At 41.3% G+C, this 24,557-nt stretch overlaps 1 protein-coding gene across 3 annotated transcripts in view; it reads left to right on the top strand.

The window, feature by feature from the left end:
* Window positions 1-7,710, top strand: part of STEAP3 (STEAP3 metalloreductase) — a 48,699-nt gene extending 40,989 nt beyond the window's left edge. For all 3 annotated transcript variants that reach the window (XM_074335344.1, XM_019714915.2, XM_019714914.2), the window contains one exon: window positions 4,939-7,710. In XM_074335344.1, the coding sequence (XP_074191445.1) occupies window positions 4,939-5,220 (282 nt within the window). In that variant the 3' untranslated portion in view covers window positions 5,221-7,710. The remainder of the gene's footprint in view (window positions 1-4,938) is intronic.
* Window positions 7,711-24,557: the final 16,847 nt, after the last annotated feature.

The raw sequence follows: 24,557 nt of genomic DNA, 5'->3' as shown, positions 1-24,557 counted from the left end.
GCTTTTTCCTTTTTTTAAAAGAAGGGCGCAGCTCAGTGGCCCATGTGAGGATCGAACCAGCAACTTTGATGTTAGTAGCAACGCGCTCTAACCAACTGAGCTAACCGGCCGCTCACAGCCAGCTTTTTAAAACATGAATGGAATAGAAGGGCAAAGAAAACATCAGAATGCTTTGCATGCTATAAGGATAGATACTTTTTCAGTCATGTTGATTTAGTAGTTATATATACATATGTGGTATGCCTGGTTGTGTCCTGGGCACTAATGTAAAATGTGGTTCTTACTATGAGCCACCATCAAAAAAGTTTTCTTGGAGCTCTCTTGGAGAAATACACATATACAGGCCCATCCCTGACCTATGGACTCAGATGCCTGGGGATGGATCGGGGGGGGGGGGCTCTGGAAGTCCGTTTTGGGCAGCTGCTCAGGTGACTTAGGTGTGCATGATGCAGTGTGTGGCAGCCGCTGGGGAAGGGCCCTGGGTTTGGAGCCAGCAGACCTAGGTTTCAGTCCCAAGACCTCCACTTTCTAGCCCTTCAGACAATTTTTTAGCCTCTCAGAGCATCTTATGTCCTCATTTATGTCTGTCCGCTTGCTGTGGTCATCGGGATTTGAGTTGAGGACACGTACAATGCACGACACATGCACCCAACAGTGGCTGTCTGATGTCTGAGCTAAGCTGCAGTCGTCCCTCTAAACAGCACTGCCAGTGAGGGGCACCCCGGACCCCGTTTCCTTTCCCTGCCACACGTGACCGCAGCAGGTCAACAGGATTACACACTGTCTGCAGAGATGCCCTGGTTCTCAATGGGTCTGGCCTGACCCCTGGGTCTTCAATGATGTAATGATAGCTGAAGGTGTGTTGGTTCCACAGAGGCGACCTGTGCTGACGTTTATCCTTTTGTTCTCGATGCTGTTTTCAAAGTTTCTAATTTGGGTTTTTGTTTGTTTGGGTGGTGGTATTATTGTTTTGGTTTGGTTTTGGCTGTGGTAACTGCTCCTAATTAAGCCAATGAGACAGCATTAGACTGCAAAATACCCAGATCAGCGCAGTTTACCTGGACAGAGAAATTAGGATTCAGCCTTTAGCACCTTGGTGCTGCCCCAAAGTCAGAGGACTTCCTGACCTTGCCTGCTCCAGTCACCGACCTGAAATAATGACAGAGACCAGCTCGGGCCGAGCCTCACGAGCATCCATGCCACTGTAATTGGGCACCAGTAGGAGCTACCTGAGGACCTGGCTGCTTCTTTTTTGCTAACAAGCTTATAAATAATAAAAATGGCCCTAGCTTGGGGCAGGGTGGTTATTAATTGCCCCATAACAATGCCTCCCTTTCTTTGGGCCTCCTTTAGCTGTTCTGGGATTTTTAAATTGTTCCCAAGGAGAGGTTTTGAAAACAAACTTGCTGGAATCCTCCAGGCTCCCATTGGGATTGGAAAGTCACAAGGCCCTTTGTTACTGGCTGGCCCGTGGCTGGCAGCGCTCCCTCTGTGAACCACTGCCCCAGGCTGGGGCTTCCTGCCATCTGTCACCATGGGACTTGGGGTGGCAAAAGGATGAGGATGTATGAACCAGTTCAGCAGCTCCATACTCCAGTGTATGTTCCGCGTGCCCAGCGCAGTCCATCACTCGCCAAATTAGGGGCTGGGGACGGTGGCTCCAGGGCATGTCACTGAAGGAGGCACTAAGGCCTCACTAGGGCCACCAGGGCTAGGCCCCTCTGCCCGGTGGGTTCTCACTGCTGCAGCATCTGGGAAGCCCCACGATGCAGAGTGTGGGCGCATCGAGGCCCTTGTGGGTCTTTGTCAAAGGAACAGACAGGTCCAGGTTCACGCCAGCAAATCGCCTGGACAATGGGGCCATGACGACTCCTTAACTTGAAACTAGATGTGCTTGGGTGATGAGAGCCTCCTAAATTAGTGGTTCATAGTCCTGGCTGCACATTAGCATCATTGCTGAACTTCTAGAAGCTACCGATGCCTGAGCCCTAACCAATTCAATCTGCATTTCTGGCACTGCAGCTTGGGCATTAATATTTTCCCAAGATCCTCGGGTGATTTTAACGTGTAGCCAGATTTGCAAACCACAGTCTCAGGCTGATAAATGATAAACTCTCAGGGACAAAAGGCACTTCCCAGCCATTTCAGCAAACCCCGATACATCCACGCCAGTAGGCTGAGCAAGGGTTTGCAGCTGGGCAGCTGGCTGGGGAGCATCGGGATGGTTGTCAGGCTTGTTCATATTTCTGATGGTCAGTGCTGGGACCTTCTCCCCGCCCCCTAAATTTTTTTCATTGTGGGAAAATGCACATAACCAAATTTACCATCTTAACCATTTCTAATTATACAGTTCAGTGGCATTAAGTGAAATCATATTGTGCAACCATCACCACCGTCTATCTGTAGATCTCTTTTCATCTTGCAAAACTGAAACCCTGTATCCATTAAATAACTCCCCATTCCCCCTCCCCCTGCCCCTGGCAGCCACCATTCTATTTTCTGTCTCTATTATTTTGACTACACAGTTGCCTCATAAAAGTGGAATCATTTGTCTCATAAAAGTGGAATGATTTGTCTTTTTGTGACTGGCTTATTTCACTTAGCGTAATGTCTTCAAGGTTCATCCATGTTGTAGCACTGCCAGAATTCCTGTACTTTTTAAGGCTTAATAACAGTCCGTTGTATATATATGCCACATTTCCTTACCCATTCATCTGTCAGTGGACACCTGGGTTACTTCCACATTTTAGCTACTGTGAATAATGCTGCTATGAACATGGGTGTACACATGTCTCTTCAATAGATCTCTCTATATTCTAGATATTAATCTCTTATCAGATATATGTTTGTAAATGTTTTTTTCAGTGCTGGGGACCTTTTAAACCCCAGTCTTCCTCACTATCAATAGATCAGAACTTGGAAAATGTTGGTGTGGTTCAGAACTTGCTAGATTTGGAATTCTTGATAGACGTGTCTGAAAGTGACAAGGATTTGGTTATATGTGACTCACAGTCAAGGAGGCCTCCATTTGGGGGCTGGCCATATTAATATGACATAAGAAGCAAGTGGGCAGTGGTACAACCAACCATGGCCTTTCGCAGTGGGCTGTGTTGAGCCAGGATGTTAAGAACGGGAAAAAAGGATCCTTGACATGGTCACAAAGCCAAGACCGTCCGGAGGTGGCTAAGAAGGGTAGACTGGAGATCTTTGGCAGCTAGTGTTTTAACTGGGGTCAAAAATACAGGACTTGGGAACCTGTCTTTGAACTTATAGTGGATAGTCATTAGAAAATGTTTATTATTGTTTTAAATAAAAGCATTACAAGCAATTTTTCCAAACTGTGTTTTTCCATGACTGAGGTTCACCACCCTAGTGTTTGTACTAGAGTGGATACAAGCAAAGCAGCCCGCACACTAGGAAGGAGTGAGAATGAGGCATGGTGGCAAAATCAGACCCACTTAGAAATGTGTCTGAGGGGAATGTAAACAAGACAGTGTCTCTTAGCCAAGCCTCTGTATTAATGCTGACAAGCTGGGCTGGAAGGAAATCCAGGAAGCCCAATGGCAGCTTCTCTGTGGAAAGCTCCAAACCAACCTATAAAGAACACGCTGAGGTACCACCATGCTGCCACATTTCAATGAAACCCTTGCATTGAGCTCTTGGAGAAGACGCGTGTGTTCTTTCAATTGCTTGATGGGTCACTGCTTTTTTCATTTCCTGTGTAATAAAATAGGTTTCTTTTGCCCCCAAATCTCTCAGTGGTTCTAGGTGTTTACAGAATCAATCAGACCTGCCCTTTGCCCCCCATAAGCCCTAACCCTCGGTCCCCTCTGCTCGCCATCTAGGGGCTGGAGAATGTGGCATCTGTAGAGCGCTGCCCCTGCATCTCTGATTTTAGCTTTTGGAATCACTTCTCACTGAGGCTGATTAAGCGACTTGCCCAGGGTCACAGTGCTTGTCGAGACCAACACCAACTGTAGCATCTAGAGTGCTTCATTTATAGTCCACAAGAAACCTGACATGCAAAAGCCTCCCCAAGGCTGGAGTTGCCAAGCAGCTCTTTCCAGCTATTCTCACGTACACTTCCCAGAGAGCCATCTGTGTACGGGGCACTTGACAAGGAGCTCACCTTAGCTGGAAGTGACCTGTACATGGCTTAAGGGTGGAGCGCTCCGTTGTCAGATGACCTGGACTGTTTATGTCTGGATTTGCGATGGCCTTGATCTCCCCATGGTCATCAACGTCCTTCCAGGCAGGCGAGCAATCCTGGTGGGCTTCCCACCTGGTGTTCATGACTCAGTGTGTGGGCAGGTAGTAAGGGACCAGCACCCTCAGAGAGCATCTGCATGGTGTCCTAGGCTTTATATTCAGTGTCGGGTCACCCAGCCTGCAGGCCCTGGCAAGCCACCTTCACTATCGATGCCAAATCCACGTGTCGAGCACATTTTTTACTTTGTGTTTATCTTTGAATCAACTTAAAATTCATTCACTTTTTTATCTGGCCTTAGGCCAACTATTATCTGTGAAAATTACGATTTGGGTATGCTAGCAGACACTTGTTCCTTTAATATACATTAAAACACACAAACCCAGTAAAATGTTTTTAAACATCTTTGAATATTTAAAGTCCTCTGGCAGCCACCAAAGGCATAAATAACAGTTATTTTATCGAATCCTCATGAATCAGTTAATCCTTCTATATCTTCAGGGTAGAAGCATCATTCCTGTTTTTCTGTTGGGAAAACTGAGGCTCAGAGAGGTTAGGTAGTGATAAGATCATGCGGAGGGTGAGTAACAGGACTGGGATTTGAACCCAGAGCCCTGAAGGCTAGAGCCACACTCCTTCCTTCCCCTCTGCCTGACAAGCAGAGGAGCCATTGGTGGAATCATGTGTCCATCATCCCTGGGCCCTCACTCCAGCCTTCTTTTCTCCCACAGTCCTCTCTGGGTTTTGTGGCCCTGGTGCTGAGCACTCTGCACACGCTCACCTACGGCTGGACCCGTGCCTTCGAGGAGAGCCGCTACAAGTTCTACCTGCCTCCCACCTTCACGCTCACGCTGCTGGTGCCCTGCGTCGTCATCCTGGCCAAAAGTCTGTTCCTCCTGCCCTGCTTAAGCCGCAGACTCGCCAAGATCCGGAGGGGCTGGGAGAAGGACAGTGCTGTCAAGTTCACACTGCCAATGGACCACAGCCGGGCCCAGAAGACAAGCCACGTGTAAGGAGCCCGCCGCGCCTGGCTCCGGAAACCAGATGCAGGGCCCTGAGCCTGCCAGGGATTCTTTTCTTGATCGTGCAGTATGATGTAATGTGCGCAAATTGGTGGTTTAAAGTCCAAATTCCTGGGATGCAAATGTATTCAATAATATTCAGAACGACACACATGTGTGTGTGATATATATGTTCATATATATTTCATATATATAACAGGATTTGCAATTATACTTATTTAACTAAAATGTTGAGTCCCTGAGATTTCAACGTGTAGATTTAAAAGCAAGTGCCAGATGTTAGGAGAACAGCAACTCACATTATTGTGGCATTTGCAGAGAAGGCAGTGAAGGGCTTGTATCTTGGTGGAGTCGACCCACTTGTGCCTCCCACTCCCCTTTTGCTACCTTCCCAAGGCTTTTGCAGAGCTGGGGTTCTAAGGTGGCACCGCAGACAGGAGCTCTGCCTGGAGCCCAGCCTTGCCAGGCTGCACCAGGCTGAAGAGTCACCAGGGAGCAGGAGGTGCGGCTCCCCCCTTGCTCTGCCAACCTTCAGTGGGAGCGAGGAGGTGAGGGGAGCCTGGTGTCTGTGCCCTGAGGGTTCTTTGCTAGGTTGGGGGGGGGGCGGGGCAGGCCGGGAGGGAGTTTGGAGCTGAAGTTGCTCCCCGCAATCCTCCCTAAGCTGGGGAGATTTTTTCCTTAGTCAGAAGTCAGCAGTGCCGCTGCAAATTGATCCTCCTGTGGGAGTGTGAAGTCACCTCCTCCCAGAGCCACTAATGAACCCTGTCTTGAGAACAAGTGTAATTTCTTTCCCTCCTTTAAGTTGGTGATGACCGTTCTTTCGACCGCTGTGCCTTCTCACATTTTAGATCATTAGTTTGAATGTCTCCAGGAAGGCCTAGAGCAGACCCTCCAACAGTCCAGGGGGAGGGGAACACAGGGCAGAGCTCACAGAATCACAGCCGAGCCCTTATGGGGACCCGGCCCAGGACCGATCGTCTTCATGAAACTGGTCCTGTGGAAAAACACTGGGGATCTCTTCGGATGTCCCCTGCTGCTGCTGGGCAGAGAACCCGCCTTCTGAGCACCCAGAAAACCACACTGGCTCCAAGTTCTTCTTATTGGAGGGTCAAATTTCAAAATAGCTAGGAGGCTCTTTTTCCATCAAAGCTACAAACTTGAAATGCTGCTGCCCCAAAGCATAAGAGGCTGGACCACAGCCAGGGCCACAGGACGTGTGCCCTTGAATCATCTGCCATCCCTCACTGATTCATACTGAAACTGTTTTCACTTCCCCTGTGGACACACAGTTAGTTGTTCTCCAAGCGCTCCACCCACCCACCAGCTTCTGGCAGAATCAGGGTAATATGTCATCTCCACACACAAAAAGCACCTTTGAACACAAAGGGGGTGAGGTCCTGATGGAAGACATCAGTGAGATGCACACTGAACTCTACCCTGAATGGGGGATGTGGGTCCCACTCATATTTCGTAGGTCTCCTGGGTCAGAGGTCCTCTTAGGATGGAACAGAGAGTCAAGCCGGCAAAGGCTACAGTGCTACAGGGCACTGTACTACAGGGAGATAGTGCTACAGGGAGAGGCTGCCCCTGCCTCCCCGGGGAGGCTTCATGAGCTCATATCTGTGGAGCACATTAGGGTCCTTTAGTGAAAAAGGAGGGGGAAAAAAAAAGCCAAGGCTAAGACTGTCTCATTAGGCCAGTGACTGATGGAGGGAAGGCAGTGCAGGCAAAGCGATGGCTTCCTGCAGGTGTTTTTCATCTGCCATTCTGAGGCTGGGCGGCAGAAGCCTGTCTCCTCTATTGGCTCTGATGGAGCAGCAGCCATGGTGCTCAGAGAGGCTTGCTGCAAAGGAGGGAGGGAAAGCAGAGCTTTTGGCACTTGCTTGGCAAAAGAAGGGCCCAGCAGTTTCCTGCTAACAGGCAGCAGGGAGAACATGGGCAGCTGGAAACCACCCAGGATCGCCAGCCCTAGTCAGTACTGGCTGCCTTCCCTTCTCCCAGCCTCCCCGGGCCTGGGGATGGTTCTTTACACCAAAGATGCTGACACAGGGCAAAGTCCAGTGTGCTCTCTCCCCTTCCCTGCCTACCTCCTGCTGCAGGTGCTCCTCAGAAGGGAAAGGATGCCAAGGTGTGTGGCAGGAAGGGACAGGTACAATCGGGGACCTGCCCACTGGATAACCAACTCCTGAAAGGCAGGGTGGGCTATGGGCTTGGCCTTCATCTTGTGTCTGCTGCTGCTCTTCCTACCTCACCAGGCAGCTGGCAACAGCATCCCCAAGAGAGTGAGTCAGTCCCTTAGAGCCTGGGAAATTCTGTGTGCCTCTGGGTATGAAAGTGCCTGAACCAGCGTACTCTGGGAATCCTAAATGCCACAATCAGAGGTGGACATTTAAAATGTATGCCATTGAAAGAGTCTGTGTGTTTTGACATTATAGAGTTTGTCTAAGAAGCAGCAAAAATAAACACCTAACCATCTGTGAATTTCAGGCTTTTACGAGTATTTCTGTCGTGTCCATCACCTGCCCACTGAGTCGTTCATTGGCTCAATGAGCCTTCTGACTGGAGCTTGCTCTGAGTTAGGCAATGTTCAAGGTTAGCGCAGAATGACCTGGGCTAGAGCTCACCTCTGCAGAAGGGCAGACATGCAGACCAACATCTACAGGCCGGTAAGGAAACCTGTGAGATCCAGGTGACATGAGCAGGGGGACATGAATGGAGCACCAAAGCCCACAGAGGGGCGGGAAAGGCTTCCTGGAGGGAGCAGTGTCTGCACTGTGGTTTATAGGCTGCAGCCTTGCATGTAGATTAGAGAAACAGTGCTTCTAGAACTATAATGTGCACGAGAGTTGCATAGGGATCTTGTTCACACAGGGTTTGATGCGTTGGTCTGGGATAAGTTTTGAGATTATGCATTTCTAATAAGCTCCCAGGTGTCACGGATGGTGTTGGTCCTCGAACACTGAGTAACGAGGACTTAAATGTTCCCTTTGTGTCTGCTGGGCTATAGCCTACAGCCCACACGCCAGTGCAAACAGATCTCTGCCCCATGCATCTCCCCTCATGCCCTTGCTGTCCTGGCAAGCCATGCCTCTGCACGGCCCATGTAGGTCCATCACCCCTGCTCTTTTAGGAAGGAAACACTCCACCAGAGCCAAGACCATGTGTTCTGTGCTCCATGCAGGATGCCCTTGGTGGTCCCACACATCTGCCCTAGGTCCGTCAGGAAAACAGTAACTCTCTTCAGAGACCACCCACCTGTCATGCAGTCCAGCTTTTCCACTGACGCAACCAGAACTGTCTTCCTGTGCAGGGAGGACAAAAAGAAACCTATGTGCAGAAAGCAGTCTAACGGCTAAAAAAAAAACCACTTCTTGGGAACAATAACCAAAAGTTGGCCTTGACGTTTTGAGTCCATGATAACGGTTTTTCAAAGAAAGAACCATGGCCAGAAAACAACTTCATTACAAATAATTACCAACAGGGAAATAAATCTTGTGCTTGAAGGTTTGTTTTTCTACTCTGTATCTTCCCACACAACACTGGGAGAGTTAACTTTCAAAGGAACTGGTAAAATAGATGAAAAATCACTATTCAGATAGCTCACATAAGAACTAAAGAGCAACCAAAATAACTCATATTAAAGAGTTGAATTATCATTCAGCTATTTGACAAGCTGAATCATTTCCAAAAGCAATGAAACGGGCCCTTGGTAGCGCAGAAGCTCTCTGGCACTGGGTCACTTCCCTGAACTCTACACAGAGGAAGTTGGCACCACTAGTGTAGATATTCAATCCCACCAGACCAGCACCAACTTTTTCTAACAAATACGTGGAAAATCCCTTTTTACTAACCTAAAATGAAATTCAGAAATAATATAACCTACCTACATGTATAGTTTTTTAAAAATCAATTTAAGGTCTTTGTTGAAATACAAAGTAGAATAAAGTAATTCACACTAAAATATATATAGTACTAAAAATGAATGGCAATTATTATAGGTAATAATTTTACACTAAATAAGTTGGCTTTAAGAGAAATACAATGATATTCAACTAAATATCATTGACCCTATTTATAAGTGACATTTTAAAAGAACGGCTAAAGAAGTGTGTGTGTGTGTGTGTGTGTGTGTGTGTGTGAGAGAGAGAGAGAGAATATGCAGGCACTGTGAGTGTTTGAAACTGCTGAATACTGTGGAGAAGTCAAATAGGGCAAAGACAAATGTCCACTGTATTTGGGAATATAGAAACTGGTGAGAATTTCAACAGTGTTGGGGGTAAAATCAAGAATGGGAATGAGTGAGAAGTGAGGAAATGGAGACTAATTCTGAATAACTTGAGATTTGGCTGTGAAGGGGAGAGAGAGGGTTGGTATCTGGAGAGCAATAGAGGGGTATAAGGCAGGTTGGTTATGTTTTTCATTGCGTGAATATGATTTAAATGTTTTTGGAAAAGAACAAGATGGACAAGATGGTTGAAGATGAGAGAGGGGGTGGGAAGAATCAGCACAAGTGGCTTTAGCAAGGAGTGGGGGCAGCTTGGCTTTTAAAATTAGGAGAAAAGGGTAAGTGCCAGTGAGGGGAGGACTAGGCTTTGGTGATGTGAGAGGTGTGGACGTTCTCTGCCGGTAATTGTCTACATACTTTGTAAAACAATAGTTAATGCCATCTGCCTACAGTGACAGGGAAGGAAAAAGGTTTGCCTCCGAGAGTGGAAGATGGAGGAAAAGGTTAAATATAATTGTTGGAGAAAGTGAAATAGAAGCTGACCAGAGAAATATGGTCAAAAAACAAACAAAACCTCACTCTTGTTTAACAACATTTTTTTGTCTACGGTGAAACATACTAATTCTGTTTCCTAGGAAGTATGCACAGTGGAGTTTTTGTTCAGCTAGATTTATTTTCACTCACCAATTTCTGTAATAACTCTAGACAGTTTATCTTAGTTCAGTTTGATCTCTAATAGTACTCAAAATGCTTTGGCTTCACCTGTGTTTTTTCTGCTCAGAAATGAACAGTCCCAAATGGAACATTTGATGCACGTAGCAACCAAAATGTCTCCACTGCCAATCCTCCCATAATATGAATAATCAACTTTTTGTTTAAGTGTTGATTTCACTGATTGGACCAGAAACCTAGTTTATTTCTATAATTTCCATCAAACACAGAGCTTACTCTTGAAAATCTAATTTTACCCAACAGTTAAAACTTTTCCCCAACCAGAGAATTCATTATGGCTTTCACTTCCTGAAGTCTTTCTGATACAAAGCAACTAGTTCCTGGACAAAAGATATACTTTTTAATGTTAAACTCTCAGAAGGTAAGAGAAATTACCAGGGCAGAAAATAAGTGGGAACACACACACACACACACACACACACACACACACACACACACACACAAATAAAACAAAGCCCTCCTTGGCTCCTGGCAGAAGCAAATTCAAGTCCTTTCTGGAGAAAAACAACCTCAGTTCAGATCAACCAAGTAGGAGCACAATATTGAAGATAATAAACCACAGCTGAGAATCAGCAGAAACACAAGCCCAAGGACTTCAAAGAATAGAATTATCAAATATAGAATGATATACTAAATATAGAAATAATCAAAAAATAAAGTCATAAAAATAAGTAAGCAATAAGACACTATGAGAGGACCAAGCATGATGAAAAATGGAACCTTCAGAAATGAAAAATTGTTGAAAACAAATGTAATTTGATGGGTTTAACAGAAGATTGGAGAAAAGCAGTGAATTCTAAAATGGAGCTGAAAAAATTACCCCGAGTGCAAAAAAATAAATAAATAAAATAAGTCAAATGGATAGAAACTATAAAAGAGAGATTAAAATAAAAATGCCTAACATACAAATAACTGGAGTTCCAGAAAGAAAAAATGGTGGACAGGCAAAATTTAAAGAGAAAGACTGAGGATTTTCCAAAAGTAATGAAAGACTGGGATCCAAAACAATAGAAAGTACAATGCATATCACCAGGCAAGAAAACAAATTTAAAAAATAAAACCACACTTAGACAAACTAAGAAGCTCTTAAAAGCAGCCAGAGAGAAATGACAGATCATTTACAATTGTGAAATTATAACAGACTTCTTAACAGTATCAGCGGAAATCAAAAAATAGTGATCTAATAACTTGAAAATGCAGAGAAGAACTGTCAACATAGAATTGTAAATCCAGCAATTTTCAAGAAAGAAGGCAAGATAAGGATGTTTCAGACATATAAGAATTTAGACAGTTTCCTAACAGTTCTTATCTAAAGAAGTTCCAGAAAGTATACTTCATATTGAAGGAAAATGATCCCAAACTGTCTTGGGATCAGAACAAATATCAAATACCGACCTCAGAAACTATCCCTTCAAAGAAGCCACACTTTGATTGGATTAGTTTGTAGAACTATTTATGCACCCTGGGTTATTGGAAACAATAGAGCAATCAGCTAGCAATTAGTGGAGTTTAAGAGCTGCCTGTGGCCTGGGAAAGAAGGAAAGGGACCCCTACCAATAGGACTGTCACCCCAACGTGACTGGGCACACACAAAAAGCAACATCAGAGGCTTAACACTGTATTGGAGGGAGGGGACAGACACTAAAATAATCCAGCCAGTTACTAAAACACAAAAAAATAAAAATAACAAATGAGGAGGAGAGGAGGACGAGCACCCAGAGTTGTTACAATATATTATCTAAAATGTCCATTTTCCAATAAACATTATTAAGCATGCAAGAAAAATTTCCAGAAAAAAATTATGAGGCATGTGAGAAACAGGAAAATATAACCTATACACAATGAAAAACAAAACAGGGCAATAGAAACTGCCCATGGAAATGACCAGAAGGCAGATTTCACAGGAAAAACTTCAAAAACCCATTATAAATATGTCTAAAAATGAAGGAAAAATGAAGAGATTCACAGGTAAACAAAAACTGAGGTAATTAATCACTACCAGACTTGCCATACAATATACACTAAAGGGAGTTCTTCATGCTGAATTAAAAGGACACTAGGCAGTAACTCAAATTCACATGAAGAAATAATACCAATAAAGGTAACTACAGAGATAAATATTAAACATATAAATGTATTTTTTATTTGTAGCTCCTTCATTCATCTGATTTAAAAGATAACACATAAAGCAATAATTATATATATGGGTGAGGGGCATACAGTGTATAAAGACGTCATTTTTACACTGGCCACCTGCCACTCCTGGCAGCATATGGCAGCCCACGGCAGCACATACCGACCTCTGGCTGTTGTTCACAACCTTAGCTGTAGAAGGCGCAGCTCACTGGCCCATATGGGAATCGAACCAGCAACACTGGCATTAAGAGCATGGCGCTCCAACCACCTGAGCCACGGGGCCAGCCCAAAGAAAGTTATATTAAAAAAAAAGTAATGGAGAAAATGAGGAACAAAAAAGAATAGAAAACAAATAGCAAGATAGCACACATGAATCCTACCTTATAAGTAACTACATTAAATGTAAAAAGATTTACCACTCCAACTAAAAGGCAGAGGTTGGCAGAATGGATTCTTTTTTAATGACCCAACTATTTATTGGCTGCAAGAGACACACTTGAGATTCAAAGTCACAAACAGGTTTAAGATAAAAGGATGGGAAAAGATATACTATGCAAAGAATAACCAAAAGAGAACTGGAATGGCTATATAATAAAAGGTAAACAGTCTTCAACACAAAATTTGTTAGCAGAGACAAAGAAGAACACTTTATAACAGTAAAAGGACTAGCCTATCAAGAATATATAACAGTTATAAACATATATGTACCTAACAAGAGACCCCCAACATATATGAAGTAAAAACTATCAGATTTTAAGGGAGAAATAGCCAATTCAGCAAGAATAGTTGGAGATTTCAATAACCCATTTTCAATGACAAATAGACAAACTTGACAAAAGATCAATGAGGAAATAGAAGATTTGAGCAATGCTGTTTAGCAACTATGCTTAACACATATCTCTAGAACACTCCATCCAACAACAGCAGAATACACATTCTGCTCAAGTACACATGGAACATTCTCCAGGATAGTCCATACATTAGGCTATAAAACAAGTTCCAATAAATTTTAAAATACTGATTTATATTAGGGTAAAGATAGTCTATTCAATAAATAGTGCTGGGAAAACTGGAGAGATACATGCAAAACAATGAAACTGGACCACCTTCTTACACCATATACAAGAATAAACTCAAAATGGATTAAAGACTTAAATGTAAGACCTGAAACCATAAAACTCCTAGAAGAAAATATAGGAAGTAAAGTCTCAGACGTTACCTTCAGTAATAATTTTATCTCCTCGGGCAAGGGAAACAAAAGAAAAAATAAACACTTGGGACTACATCAAACTAAAAAGGTTTTTTTCACAGCAAAAGAAACTATCAACAAAATGAAAAGACATCCTACTGAATGGGAAAAAGATATTTGCCAATGATATATCTGATAAGGGGTTAATATATGAAATTTATAAAAAACTCACACAACTCAACACACACACACACAAAAGAAAAATCCTATTTAAAAATAGGCAGAGGACTTGAATATATACTTCTTCAAAGAGGACATACAGATGGTCAGTAGACATATGAAAAGATGCTCAGTGTCACTAATCATCAGAGAAATGCAAATTAAAACCACAGTGAGATATGATCTCACGCCTGTCAGAATGACTATCATCAATAAATCAATAAACAAGTATTGACAAGGATGTGGAGAAAAGGGAAGCCTTGTGCACAGTTGGTCTGATTACAAATTGGTACAGCCACTGGAAAACAATATGGAGGTTCCTCAAAAAAATAAAAATAGAACTACCTGTGACCCAGTAATTCCACTCCTGGGTATTTATCAAAAAAAATCCAAAACACTGATTCGAAAAGATATATGCAACCCTATGTTTACTACAGCGCTATTTACAATAGCCAAGATATGGAAACACCAAAATGCCCATCAATAGACAATTGGATAAAGAAAATGTGGTACATTTATACAATGGAGTATTACTCTGCCATAAAAAAGAATGAAATCTTAACCATTTGCAACAACGTGGATGGACCTAGAGAATATAATGCCAAATGAAATAAGTCAGACTGAGAAAGACAAATACCATATGATCTCACTTATATGTGGAATCTAAAGGACAGAATAAATGAGCAAACAAAACAGAAATAGACTCAGAGATACAGAGAACAAAATGATGGTTGCTAGATGAGAGGGGGTTTGGGGGGACGGGTGACAAAGGTGAAGGGATTAGGAAGTACAAATTGGTAGTCAAAAAATAGTCACAGGGATGTGAAATACAGTGTGGGGAATATAGTCAATAATGTTGTAAAGACTGTATGGTGTCAGCTGGGTACTAGGCTTATCAGGGGATCGATCACTTCATAAGTTATATGAACGCTTAACCACTGTGCTGTATACCTGAAACTAATATAAAATAATACTGAATGTCAACTATAACTCATACATGTGTATATATATAGTCTAGTCACAGGATGTAAAGTGCAGCATAGGGAATACAGTTAATGGTATTGTAATAGCTATGTATGATGTCAGAGGGGTAGTAGACTTGTTGGGGCTATCACTTTGTGAGGGGTGTAAGTGTGTAATCATTGTGTTGTTTTCTACACCTGAAACTAATAATAAAAAATAATAAATTAAAAAAATAAAAATTTATCAGCCTCTGATCAAAGGAAGCAGCAGGAACCGATACAAACACAAGACAGGACGCGTGCAGTGTACTCCACTCAAGAATATCCAGGGCAGAGCATCTCCAGGAATAGAGACAGCACATCAGCAATCGTTGTGGTAGTCCAATGAATGGAGGTCTCTTTGAACACAAAACCCTGAATACATCAAACTGAAAAATAAAAGAAGTAAAAAAATAAGTAAAATAAAATTAAATAAAATTAATGTGAGGATTCAAAATTTTAAAAATTATTTTAAATACTGAACTATACTAAGTATGTTCTCCAACCACAGTGAAATAAAATTAGAAATAAATTTTGGAAATTCACAAATATGTGGAAACTAAACAACATACCAATGGGTTAAAGAAGAAATAACAGAAATTTAAAAATATTTTGACATGAATGAAAACAAAAACATACCATACTACAGCTTAAAGGATACAGTTAACGTGGCAGTTAGAGAAAAATTAGAGCTGTCAATACATATATATATAAAGATCTCAAATCAATAACCTTAAGAAACTAGGAAATCATGAGCAAACTGAATCATTAAGAAAGCAGAAGGAAGAAACTAATAAAGAAAAACAGAGGGTTGCTAGAGGGGCGGGGGGGTGGGGATAAGGGGAAGGTGAGAGGTTTTGGGAACGTACAGAGGGATAGTGGATGGGGGGAGGGGGGTTCACACAGTGTGAGGGATATAAATGATAAACGTCTAAGTTTTGCTTTGTCTTGTGCACCTGAAACTAATTAAAAAAAAAAAAAAAAAAAGAATACAGTGGAAATAAATGAAATAGAGAATAGGAAAATAATAAAGAGAATCAACAAAACCAAAAGAACAGATCAACAAAATTGACAAACCTAGACTGACTGAAAAAAATAAAATAAAAAGAGAGGGAAGCCTTTAATTATAAAACTCAGAGATGAAAGCAGGGAGATTACTACCAACCTTATAGAAATAAAAAGGATTTTAAGGAAATACCATGAGCAATTATATGCCAACAAATTAGACATCCTTCCAGGATAAATTCCTAGAAAGTCACAAACTACTGACACCCAGTCAAGAAAAAAATAGAAAATCTGAACAGATCTATAAAAAGTAAAAAACATAAAATCCGAACAGACTTATAACAAGTAAAGGGATTGAATTAGTGATCAAAAAAACTTCCTACAAAGAAAAGCCCCAGAGAAGGAATCTTCACTGGTGGATTCTACCCAATGTTAAAAAAAAAAAAATTAATAATCCTTCCCAAACTCTTCCAAGATATAGAAAATATGGTAACACTTCCTGGGTTGAATTGTATTCTCCCAAAATTCGTATGTTGAAGTGTTCATTCCCAGTAGCTCAGAATGTGACTTTATTTGGAGATAGGGTCTTTACAGAGATAACAAGTTAATGTGAGTTCATGGGGGTGGGGGGCTAATCCAATATGTCTTTATAAAAGGGGGAAATTTGGACATAGATATAAACATAGAAAGAAGATGATGTCAAAAGATATAGGGAAAAAATGGTCATTTATAAGTCAAGAAGAGAGACCTGGAGTAAATCCTTCTCTCACAGCTCTCAGAAGGAGCTAACCCTGCTGTCAGCTTGATTTTGGACTTCTAGTCTCCGGAATTCTGAGACAATAAATATCTATTGCTTAAGCCACCCAGTTCATACTATTTTGTTATGACAGTCCTAGTGAACTGAGATATTTCCCAATTCATTCTATGCAGCCAGTATCACCCTGATACCAAAACCAGACAAAGACATCACAAGAAAAGAAAACTATAGACCAAAATCCTTTATGAACATAGACACAAAAATTCCTCAATACAATACTAGAAAAAGGAATCTATTTTCAATTTTCATTGAAAAATATAACATGAAAATGTTATACAGCACAGCCAAGTGGAAAAATCAATGTAATATATTCATAGAGTGAAGGACATAAATCACATAATTATCTCACTAAATGTAAAAAAAAAAAAGAAAAGCACATGACAAAACCCAACACCCTTTCATGATAAAAACACACAACAAATTAGAAATAGAAGGGAACTTCCTCAACCTGATAAAGGGCATCTAGGGAAAACCCATACCTAACATGATAATTCCTGATGACAGACTGGGCACTTCTCTCCTAAGAGGAGGAGGAAGACAAGAACGTGCACGCTCACCAAAATTGTACTGGGCTTCTATCCAGCACAATTAGGCAAGAAAAGAAATAAAAGGCATCCAGATTGGAAAGGAAGAAGTAAAAGTATCTCTGTTTACAGATGACATGATGCTGTACATAGAACATCTTAAGGAATCCACTACAACATTATAGCTAAGAAATGAGTTCAATAAGGTTACAGGATACAAGATTAATACACAAAAATCAGTTGTACTTCTATGTCCTAGCAATGAACAATACAAAAATAAAATTGAGAAAATAATTCCATTAATTATACCATCAAAAAGGCTAAAATACTTAAGAATAAATTGAACAAAAAGGTGTAAGTAAGTACACTGAAAACTATAAAATATCATTGAAAGAAAATAAAGACCTAAGCAAACAGAAAGACACCTATCTTCATGGATTGGAAGACTTAATATCAAATTAACATGAAAATAGTCCTCAAACAGATCTACAGATTCAATGCAATTTCTATCAAAATTCCATCTAGCTTTTTTCTTCCCCAGAAATTGACAAGCAGATCCTAAAATTCATATGGAAATGCGAAGAACACAGAGCAACCAAAATGATTTTGGGAAAGAACAAAGTTGTAGGACTCACACTTCACAATTTTAAAACTTATTATAGGGGCTGGCTTGGTGGCTCAGGCGGTTGGAGCTCCGTGCTCCTAACTCCGAAGGCTGCTGGTTCGATTCCCACATGGGCCAGTGGGCTCTCAACCACAAGGTTGCCAGTTCAACTCCTCGAGTCCTACAAGGCTCCGCCCCCTGCAACTAAGATTGAACACGGCACCTTGAGCTGAGCTGCCTTCCGGATGGCTCAGTTGGTTGGAGCGCATCCTCTCAACCACAAGGTTGCGGGTTTAACTCCCGCAAGGGATGGTGGGCAGGGCCCCCTGCAACTAGCAACGGCAACTGGACCTGGAGCTGAGCTGCGCCCTCCACAACTAAGACTGAAAAGACAACTTGAAGCTCAACGGCACCCTCCACAACTAAGATTGAAAGGACAACAACTTGACTTGGAAAAAAAAAGCTCTGGAAGTACACACTGTTCCCCAATAAAGTCCTGTTCCGCTTCCCCAATGAAATCTTTAAAAAACAAACAAAAAAACTTATTATGAAGCTATAGTAAATAAGACTGGCATAAGGATACACATATAGATCAAATGGAATAGAATTTAGAGTCCAGAAATAAACCCATATACCTATAGTTAATTGATTTTCAACAAGGGTGCCAAATGAATGGTAAAAGAATAGTCTTTTTAATAATGGTACTGGGACAACTAGATACTCACATGCAAAAAAAAAAAAAAAAAAAAAAGTTAGACATCTACCGCACATCATATATAAAAATTAACTCAAATTGATCAATGACCTACATGTTAGAGCTAAAACTATAAAACTCTTAGAACAACACAGAGATGTGACTCTCCATGACCATGGATTAGGCAATGGTTTCTTAGATGTGGCACATAAAGCACAAGCAACAGAAGACAAAACAGATGAATTGGACTTAATTAAAATTAAAAGCTTTTGTGCTTCAAAGGACATGACCAAGAAATGAAAAGACAACCCACAGAATGGGAGAAAATATTTGCAAATCATGTATCTGATGAGGAATTTGTATCCAGAATACACCAGGGTGCCAAGAAAAAAAATGTACACACATGACTTGTATTCATCTTTTGTTATCAGTATACGTTGAGTATTACAATTTTAACACAGGTTTTTTCCTTTCTTAAAATGTGTATACATTTTTTGGTACCCTCTGTATAAAGATTTCTTACAACCCAACAATAAAAAGATAAATAAACCAATTTTTTTTTAATGGGCAATCGATCTGAATAGACATATATTCAAAGAAGATATGCCATTAGCCAAGAAACACATAAAATAATGCTCAGCATCATTAGTTATTAGGGAAATGCACATCAAAACCAAAATGAGATACTATTTCACTAGAAATGCTATAATCAAGTGAATAACAAGTGTTAGCAAAGGTGTGAAGAAATTGGAACCCAAATTGCTGGAATGTAAAATGGTGTAACCACTTTGAAAAACAGTTTGGTAGTACCTCAGAAAGTTAAATATATGACCCAGCAAATCCAATCCTAGGTATATCCCCAACGAAATTGAAAACATATGTTTATACATAAACTTGTGCACAATGTTCATAGCAACATTATTCATAATAGCAAACAGTGGAAATGACCCAAACTATCCATCAACTGGTGACTGAACAAACAAAATGTGATATATCCATACAATGCAACATTATTCAGCCATTAAAAGGAATGAAGTACTGATAGCATGATATAGCATAGAAGAACCTTAAAAATAGTATGCTGAATGAAAGAAGCCAGACACAAAAGGCTGCATATTGTATGATTCCTTTTATGTTAAATGTCCAGAATAGGCACATCCATAGACAAAAAGCATGGAAGTGGTTGTCATGGGCTAAGGGGAATGGGAATGGGAAATAACTGCTAATATGTATGAAGTTTATTTTGGGGTGATGAAAATGTACTGAAATTGGATATTAGTGATGGTCACACAACCTCGTAATGTGCTAAAGACCTTGTAATGTGTAAGAGGCAAATTTTATAGTATGCAAATTATATCTCAAAATAAAAAGTGATTCAGAAGTAAATATGAAGAAACTTTAGGAATAACTTAACCAATTTAATTCACATATATGTGAATTCATAAAACTGGAATGACAAAAATGCTGTTCAAATAAATATAAAATAAACATGCCAAGTGATGAGAAAGCATCATGTTATCTATTAATGGACAGCAATTTTTCCTGTTCAGCTGCACCAAAACAGTGTAACATCTTACATAGATGACTTCTTAAAGTCAATGACATATGTATGACGGAAGTGGCATTGCAGATCACTAGGGAAAGGAGTTAATAGTCAATAAATGATGCTTGGATAACTGATTACACATATGGGGAAAATTGAATCCCACCCACACCATTTACTAAAAACAACTCCAGATAAAGGCTCAAATTTTAAAGGCAAAATGTTAACACTTACAAGTATAAAACATCTTTATGACAAAGGGACAGAGAGATTCTTTAACAAGACACAAAAGGTACTAAGCATCATAGGAAATGATATATTCAATTATATTAAAAGTTTTAAAGCCATTGAATTATAAATGTCAAAATGCTAACTTTTAAGTTATATGAATTTTACCTCAGTAAGAATATTAAGATCTCTTGTTTATCAAAAGGCACCATAAGTAATGTGAAACAGAGAAAATACACTTTGCAAGAATTAAAAATAACTTTTAAAAAAACGACAACCCAAAAGAAAACTGTACAAAAGATATGAATGGGCAATGCACAGGATAGATATATGGGGGGAAATAAACATATAAAAAGGTGTTTGATTTCATTAGTATTCAGAAAAATGCACATGAAGACAACAAAGAGATAACCATTTCCATCTATCAGATACAGAAAATTAAGATGTCTGATTTCCAGTCAAGACGGAAGAGTAATAAGTACATGTTGTGCTCACCTCCTCTCATGACCACAAAATTACAACCAAATTACAGAACAACCATCATTGAGAATCTCCTGAAATCTACTTGAACATAAGTCCTATAACTAAGAAAATACAGACGAAGCCACTTTGAGACTGGTAGAAGACGCAAAGACAGGAAATGGGCTGGTCCCACACCTACGTGTGGCAGTTAAAAATCGGGAGGAGAGCCGTCCCGGTGGCTCAGGTGGTTGGAGCTCCATGCTCCTAACACCGAAGGCTGCCGGTTCGATTCCCACATAGGCCAGTGGGCTCTCAACCATAAGGTTGCCGGTTTGACTCCCGCAAGGGATGGTGGGCTGCGCCCCCTGCAACTAACAATGGCAACTGGACCTGGAGCTGAGCTGCACCCTCCACAACTAAGATTGAAAGGACAACAACTTGACTTGGAAACAGTCCTGGAAGTACACACTGTTCCCCAATAAAGTCCTTCCCCTTCCCCAATGAAAAGAAAAAAAATTGGGAGAGTATCTTGGCTGCAGAGGGCCCCCCGAAGGAGCAAGGGGTCCCAGTCGCACACCAGGCTCCCCAGCCCAGGGTTCCAGTGCCAAAGAGAAAAGTCCCCATAACTTCTGGCTGTGAAAACCACCAGAGATTGTGGCTGAGTGAGACGAGGGTGGCTGTAGTCCCAGGTGCTCCTCTTAAAGGGCCCATGCACAGACTTACTCACTGATGGACTCACTCTGAGCTCCATCACTGGGACAGCAGCTCTAAAGGTGCTAGGGACATACGGGGAGGAAAGGACATGCCTGGCTTCAGAGTCAGGGCTGGAGGGGCAGCTTTCTCCCAGACAGAAGTGCTGGCAGAAGTCATTGTTCTTTTGTTGAGCCTTCCCCCATCCCAGTGTGCAGACTTAGATGAGTGCCATATCTGAGTCTCTATCAACCTGGTTAACACATTTCCCCCTTCCCTGGTGATTCCCTGAGACCCCACCCCACCCAAATTTTGGGCATACCCAAGCCACTTCCAGTGACCTTTTCACACAAATGGCCTGTGTTGGCTCATGCTATGGACTTTCCTAAAAATCTCTCAAAGAGTCACAAATGCCAAAGAAGCAGCATCTGGCCTCAGCATGCCCCGTACCTCTTACTAAGCAGTTCCAACCCTGGCACTAGCACCGGCCAGCCTCAGTCCACAGCTTAGCTTCTCCCAGGCACCTCCAAACCCAGTGCAGGTGACAACCATCTGCAGATTGCTTTGTGGCTCATTCTACGTGGCCCCAGGTAGAGAGCAGGCTGTGGCTGAACTTGGCCTGCAATGGGGTCCTTCCCAGGAAATTCCAGGACCCACACACTGTGTAGCTGGCTTGGACTTACCTGGAGTGCCACCAGCTGCCTCCAAAACAACACACCCAAAGGGCAGACTGGGGAAGAACCAGAGCCCTGCTAAAGCGAATCCTGCTCCATAGGGTCAGCTCCCGCTCAACAGTTCCTCCACTGTAGTTACAGCCAGTCCTCACAACCAATTAGTTTGAGGGTCATTCCCTCCCACTGATGTGCAAATAGCAACCAAGGCTCAACTACAACAGGAGGGTACACACAACCCACACAAGGGACACACCTGGAGCACCTGGGTGAGGTGATCAGGGAGACTGAGCCACTGAGCCCCAGAGCATACCTATTAAAGAAGGCCACTCTTCTAGAGACACAACTGCTCTATGTAATACATAGAAGAAAACACAAGGAGGCAGCCAAAATGGAAAGACAAAGAAACATGTCTCAAATGAAAAAACAGAACAAAGCTCCAGAAAGAGAACTAAACAAAATAAAGATGTGCAAGCTATCAGAAGTAGAGTTCAAAACACTGGTTATAAGGATCCTTAATGATTTCAGTGAGAATTTCAACAAAGAGGTAGGAAACATAATAATGGAGATAGAAAGCATAAAAAAGAGCAGGTCAGAAATGACTGAAATGAAGAATACATTAGAGGGAATCAACAGCAGATTAAATGAAGCAGGTCAAATCAGCGATTTAGAAGATAAGATAGCAGAAAACACCCAATCAAAATAGTCAAAACAAAAAAGAATTTCCCCCAAAAAATTGAGGATAGTTTAAGGGGCTTCTGGGACAACATCAAGCATACTAATATTCACATCATAGTGGTACCAGAAGAAGAGAGAGAACAAGGAACTGAAAACGCATTTAAAAAAAAATAATGATGGAAAACTTCCCTAACCTGGTAAAAGAAATAGACATACAAGCCCAGGAAGCAGAGAGAGTCCCATACAAAATGAACTCGAATAGACCCAGACCAAGACACATAATATTTAAAATGTCAAAGGTTAAAAACAAAGAATCTTAAAAGCAGAAAGAGAAAGCAGTTAGTTACCTACAAGGGCACTCCCATAAAAATGTAAGCTGATTTCTCAACAGAAACTTTGCAGGCCAGAAGGAATTGGCACAAAATATTCAAAGTAATGAAAAGCAAGGACCTACAACCAAGATTACTCTACCCAGCAAAACTATCATTTATAATTGAAGGACAGATAAAGAGTTTCCCAGACAAGAAAAACCTAAAGAAGTTCATCACCACCAAATCATTATTACAAGAAATATTAAAGGGACTTCTTTAAGAAGAAAATCAAACACATTAATAATAAAATGGCAATAACTACATTACCTGTTAACAATTACTTTAAATTTTAGTGGATTAAATGCTCCAATCAAAAGACTGAGTGGATAAAAAAAGAAGATCCTACATATGCTGCCTACAAGATATTCACTTCACATCGAAAGACACACACAGACTGAAAGTAAAGGGATGGGAAGAGGTATTTCATGAAAATGGAAACAAATAAATGAAAAGCTGGGGTAGCAATACTTATACCAGATATCACAGGCTTTAAAACAAAGGCTACAAGAGACAAAGAAGGACCCAGTAATCCCACTTCTGGGTATTTATCTGAAGAAACCGAAAACACTACTTTGAGGGGACATGTGCACCCATATGTTTATTGCAGCATTGTTCACAATGGCCAAGATGTGGAGGCAGCCTGCGTGCCCATCGATGGATGAATGGATAAAGAGGTGGTGCATATATACAATGGAGTATTACTCAGTCATAAAAAAATTATATCTTGCCATCTGCAATAACATGGATGAACCTAGAGGGTATTATGCTGAGCAGAGTAAGTCAGACAGAGAAAGATAGATGCCATATAATTTCACCTATATGCGGGATCTAAAGAACAAGATAAATAAACAAAACAGAAGGAAACTCACAAATACAGAGAACATTCTGAGGGTTGCCGGATGGCAGGGGTTTTGCGGGGATGGGTGAAAAGTGGAAGAGATGAAGAAGTACCGATTTGTAGTTACAACATAGTCATGGGGATACAAAGTATAGCACAAGGAAATAGTCAATAATATTGTAACAGCTGTGTATGATGTCAGATCAGTACTCGACTTACTGGGGTCATCACCTTGTAAGTTATATAAATGTCTAATTACTATGGTGTACACCTAGAAACTAATATAATATTGTATGGAAACTGTAGTTGGAAAAAAAAAGTCTGACAATACCAAGTATTGGCAAGTATTGGATCAATGGACTTTCATATTCTGCCAACTATAGCATAAATTGATGTGACCACTTTAGAAAACAATGGAGTACTATCTTGTAATGTCCAACATTTGTCCTAAGAGCCTGTTGATTTCTTCCCTAGGTATATTAGAAAAATTCTTGTAGGAGTGCAACAGTGAATGTATATCAAAATATTCATACAGACTTTGGGAGGTAGCACAACTGTTTAATTTCTCTAAATCTCCCATACACAAAGAGCAGCCAGGATTGCAAAACTAAAACCCATGGGCAACAACTATGACAAACTAGATGATGCGGATCTCACAAACCTTAAAACATGAGTGGGTGGAGACACAGCAGCTGTGTCCA

The sequence above is a fragment of the Rhinolophus sinicus genome, linkage group LG01 (assembly GCF_036562045.2).
Source record: "Rhinolophus sinicus isolate RSC01 linkage group LG01, ASM3656204v1, whole genome shotgun sequence".
Taxonomy (NCBI): Eukaryota; Metazoa; Chordata; class Mammalia; order Chiroptera; family Rhinolophidae; genus Rhinolophus; species Rhinolophus sinicus.
Note: the sequence above shows the minus strand (reverse complement) of the source record. Positions and strands in the feature narration are given on the sequence as shown.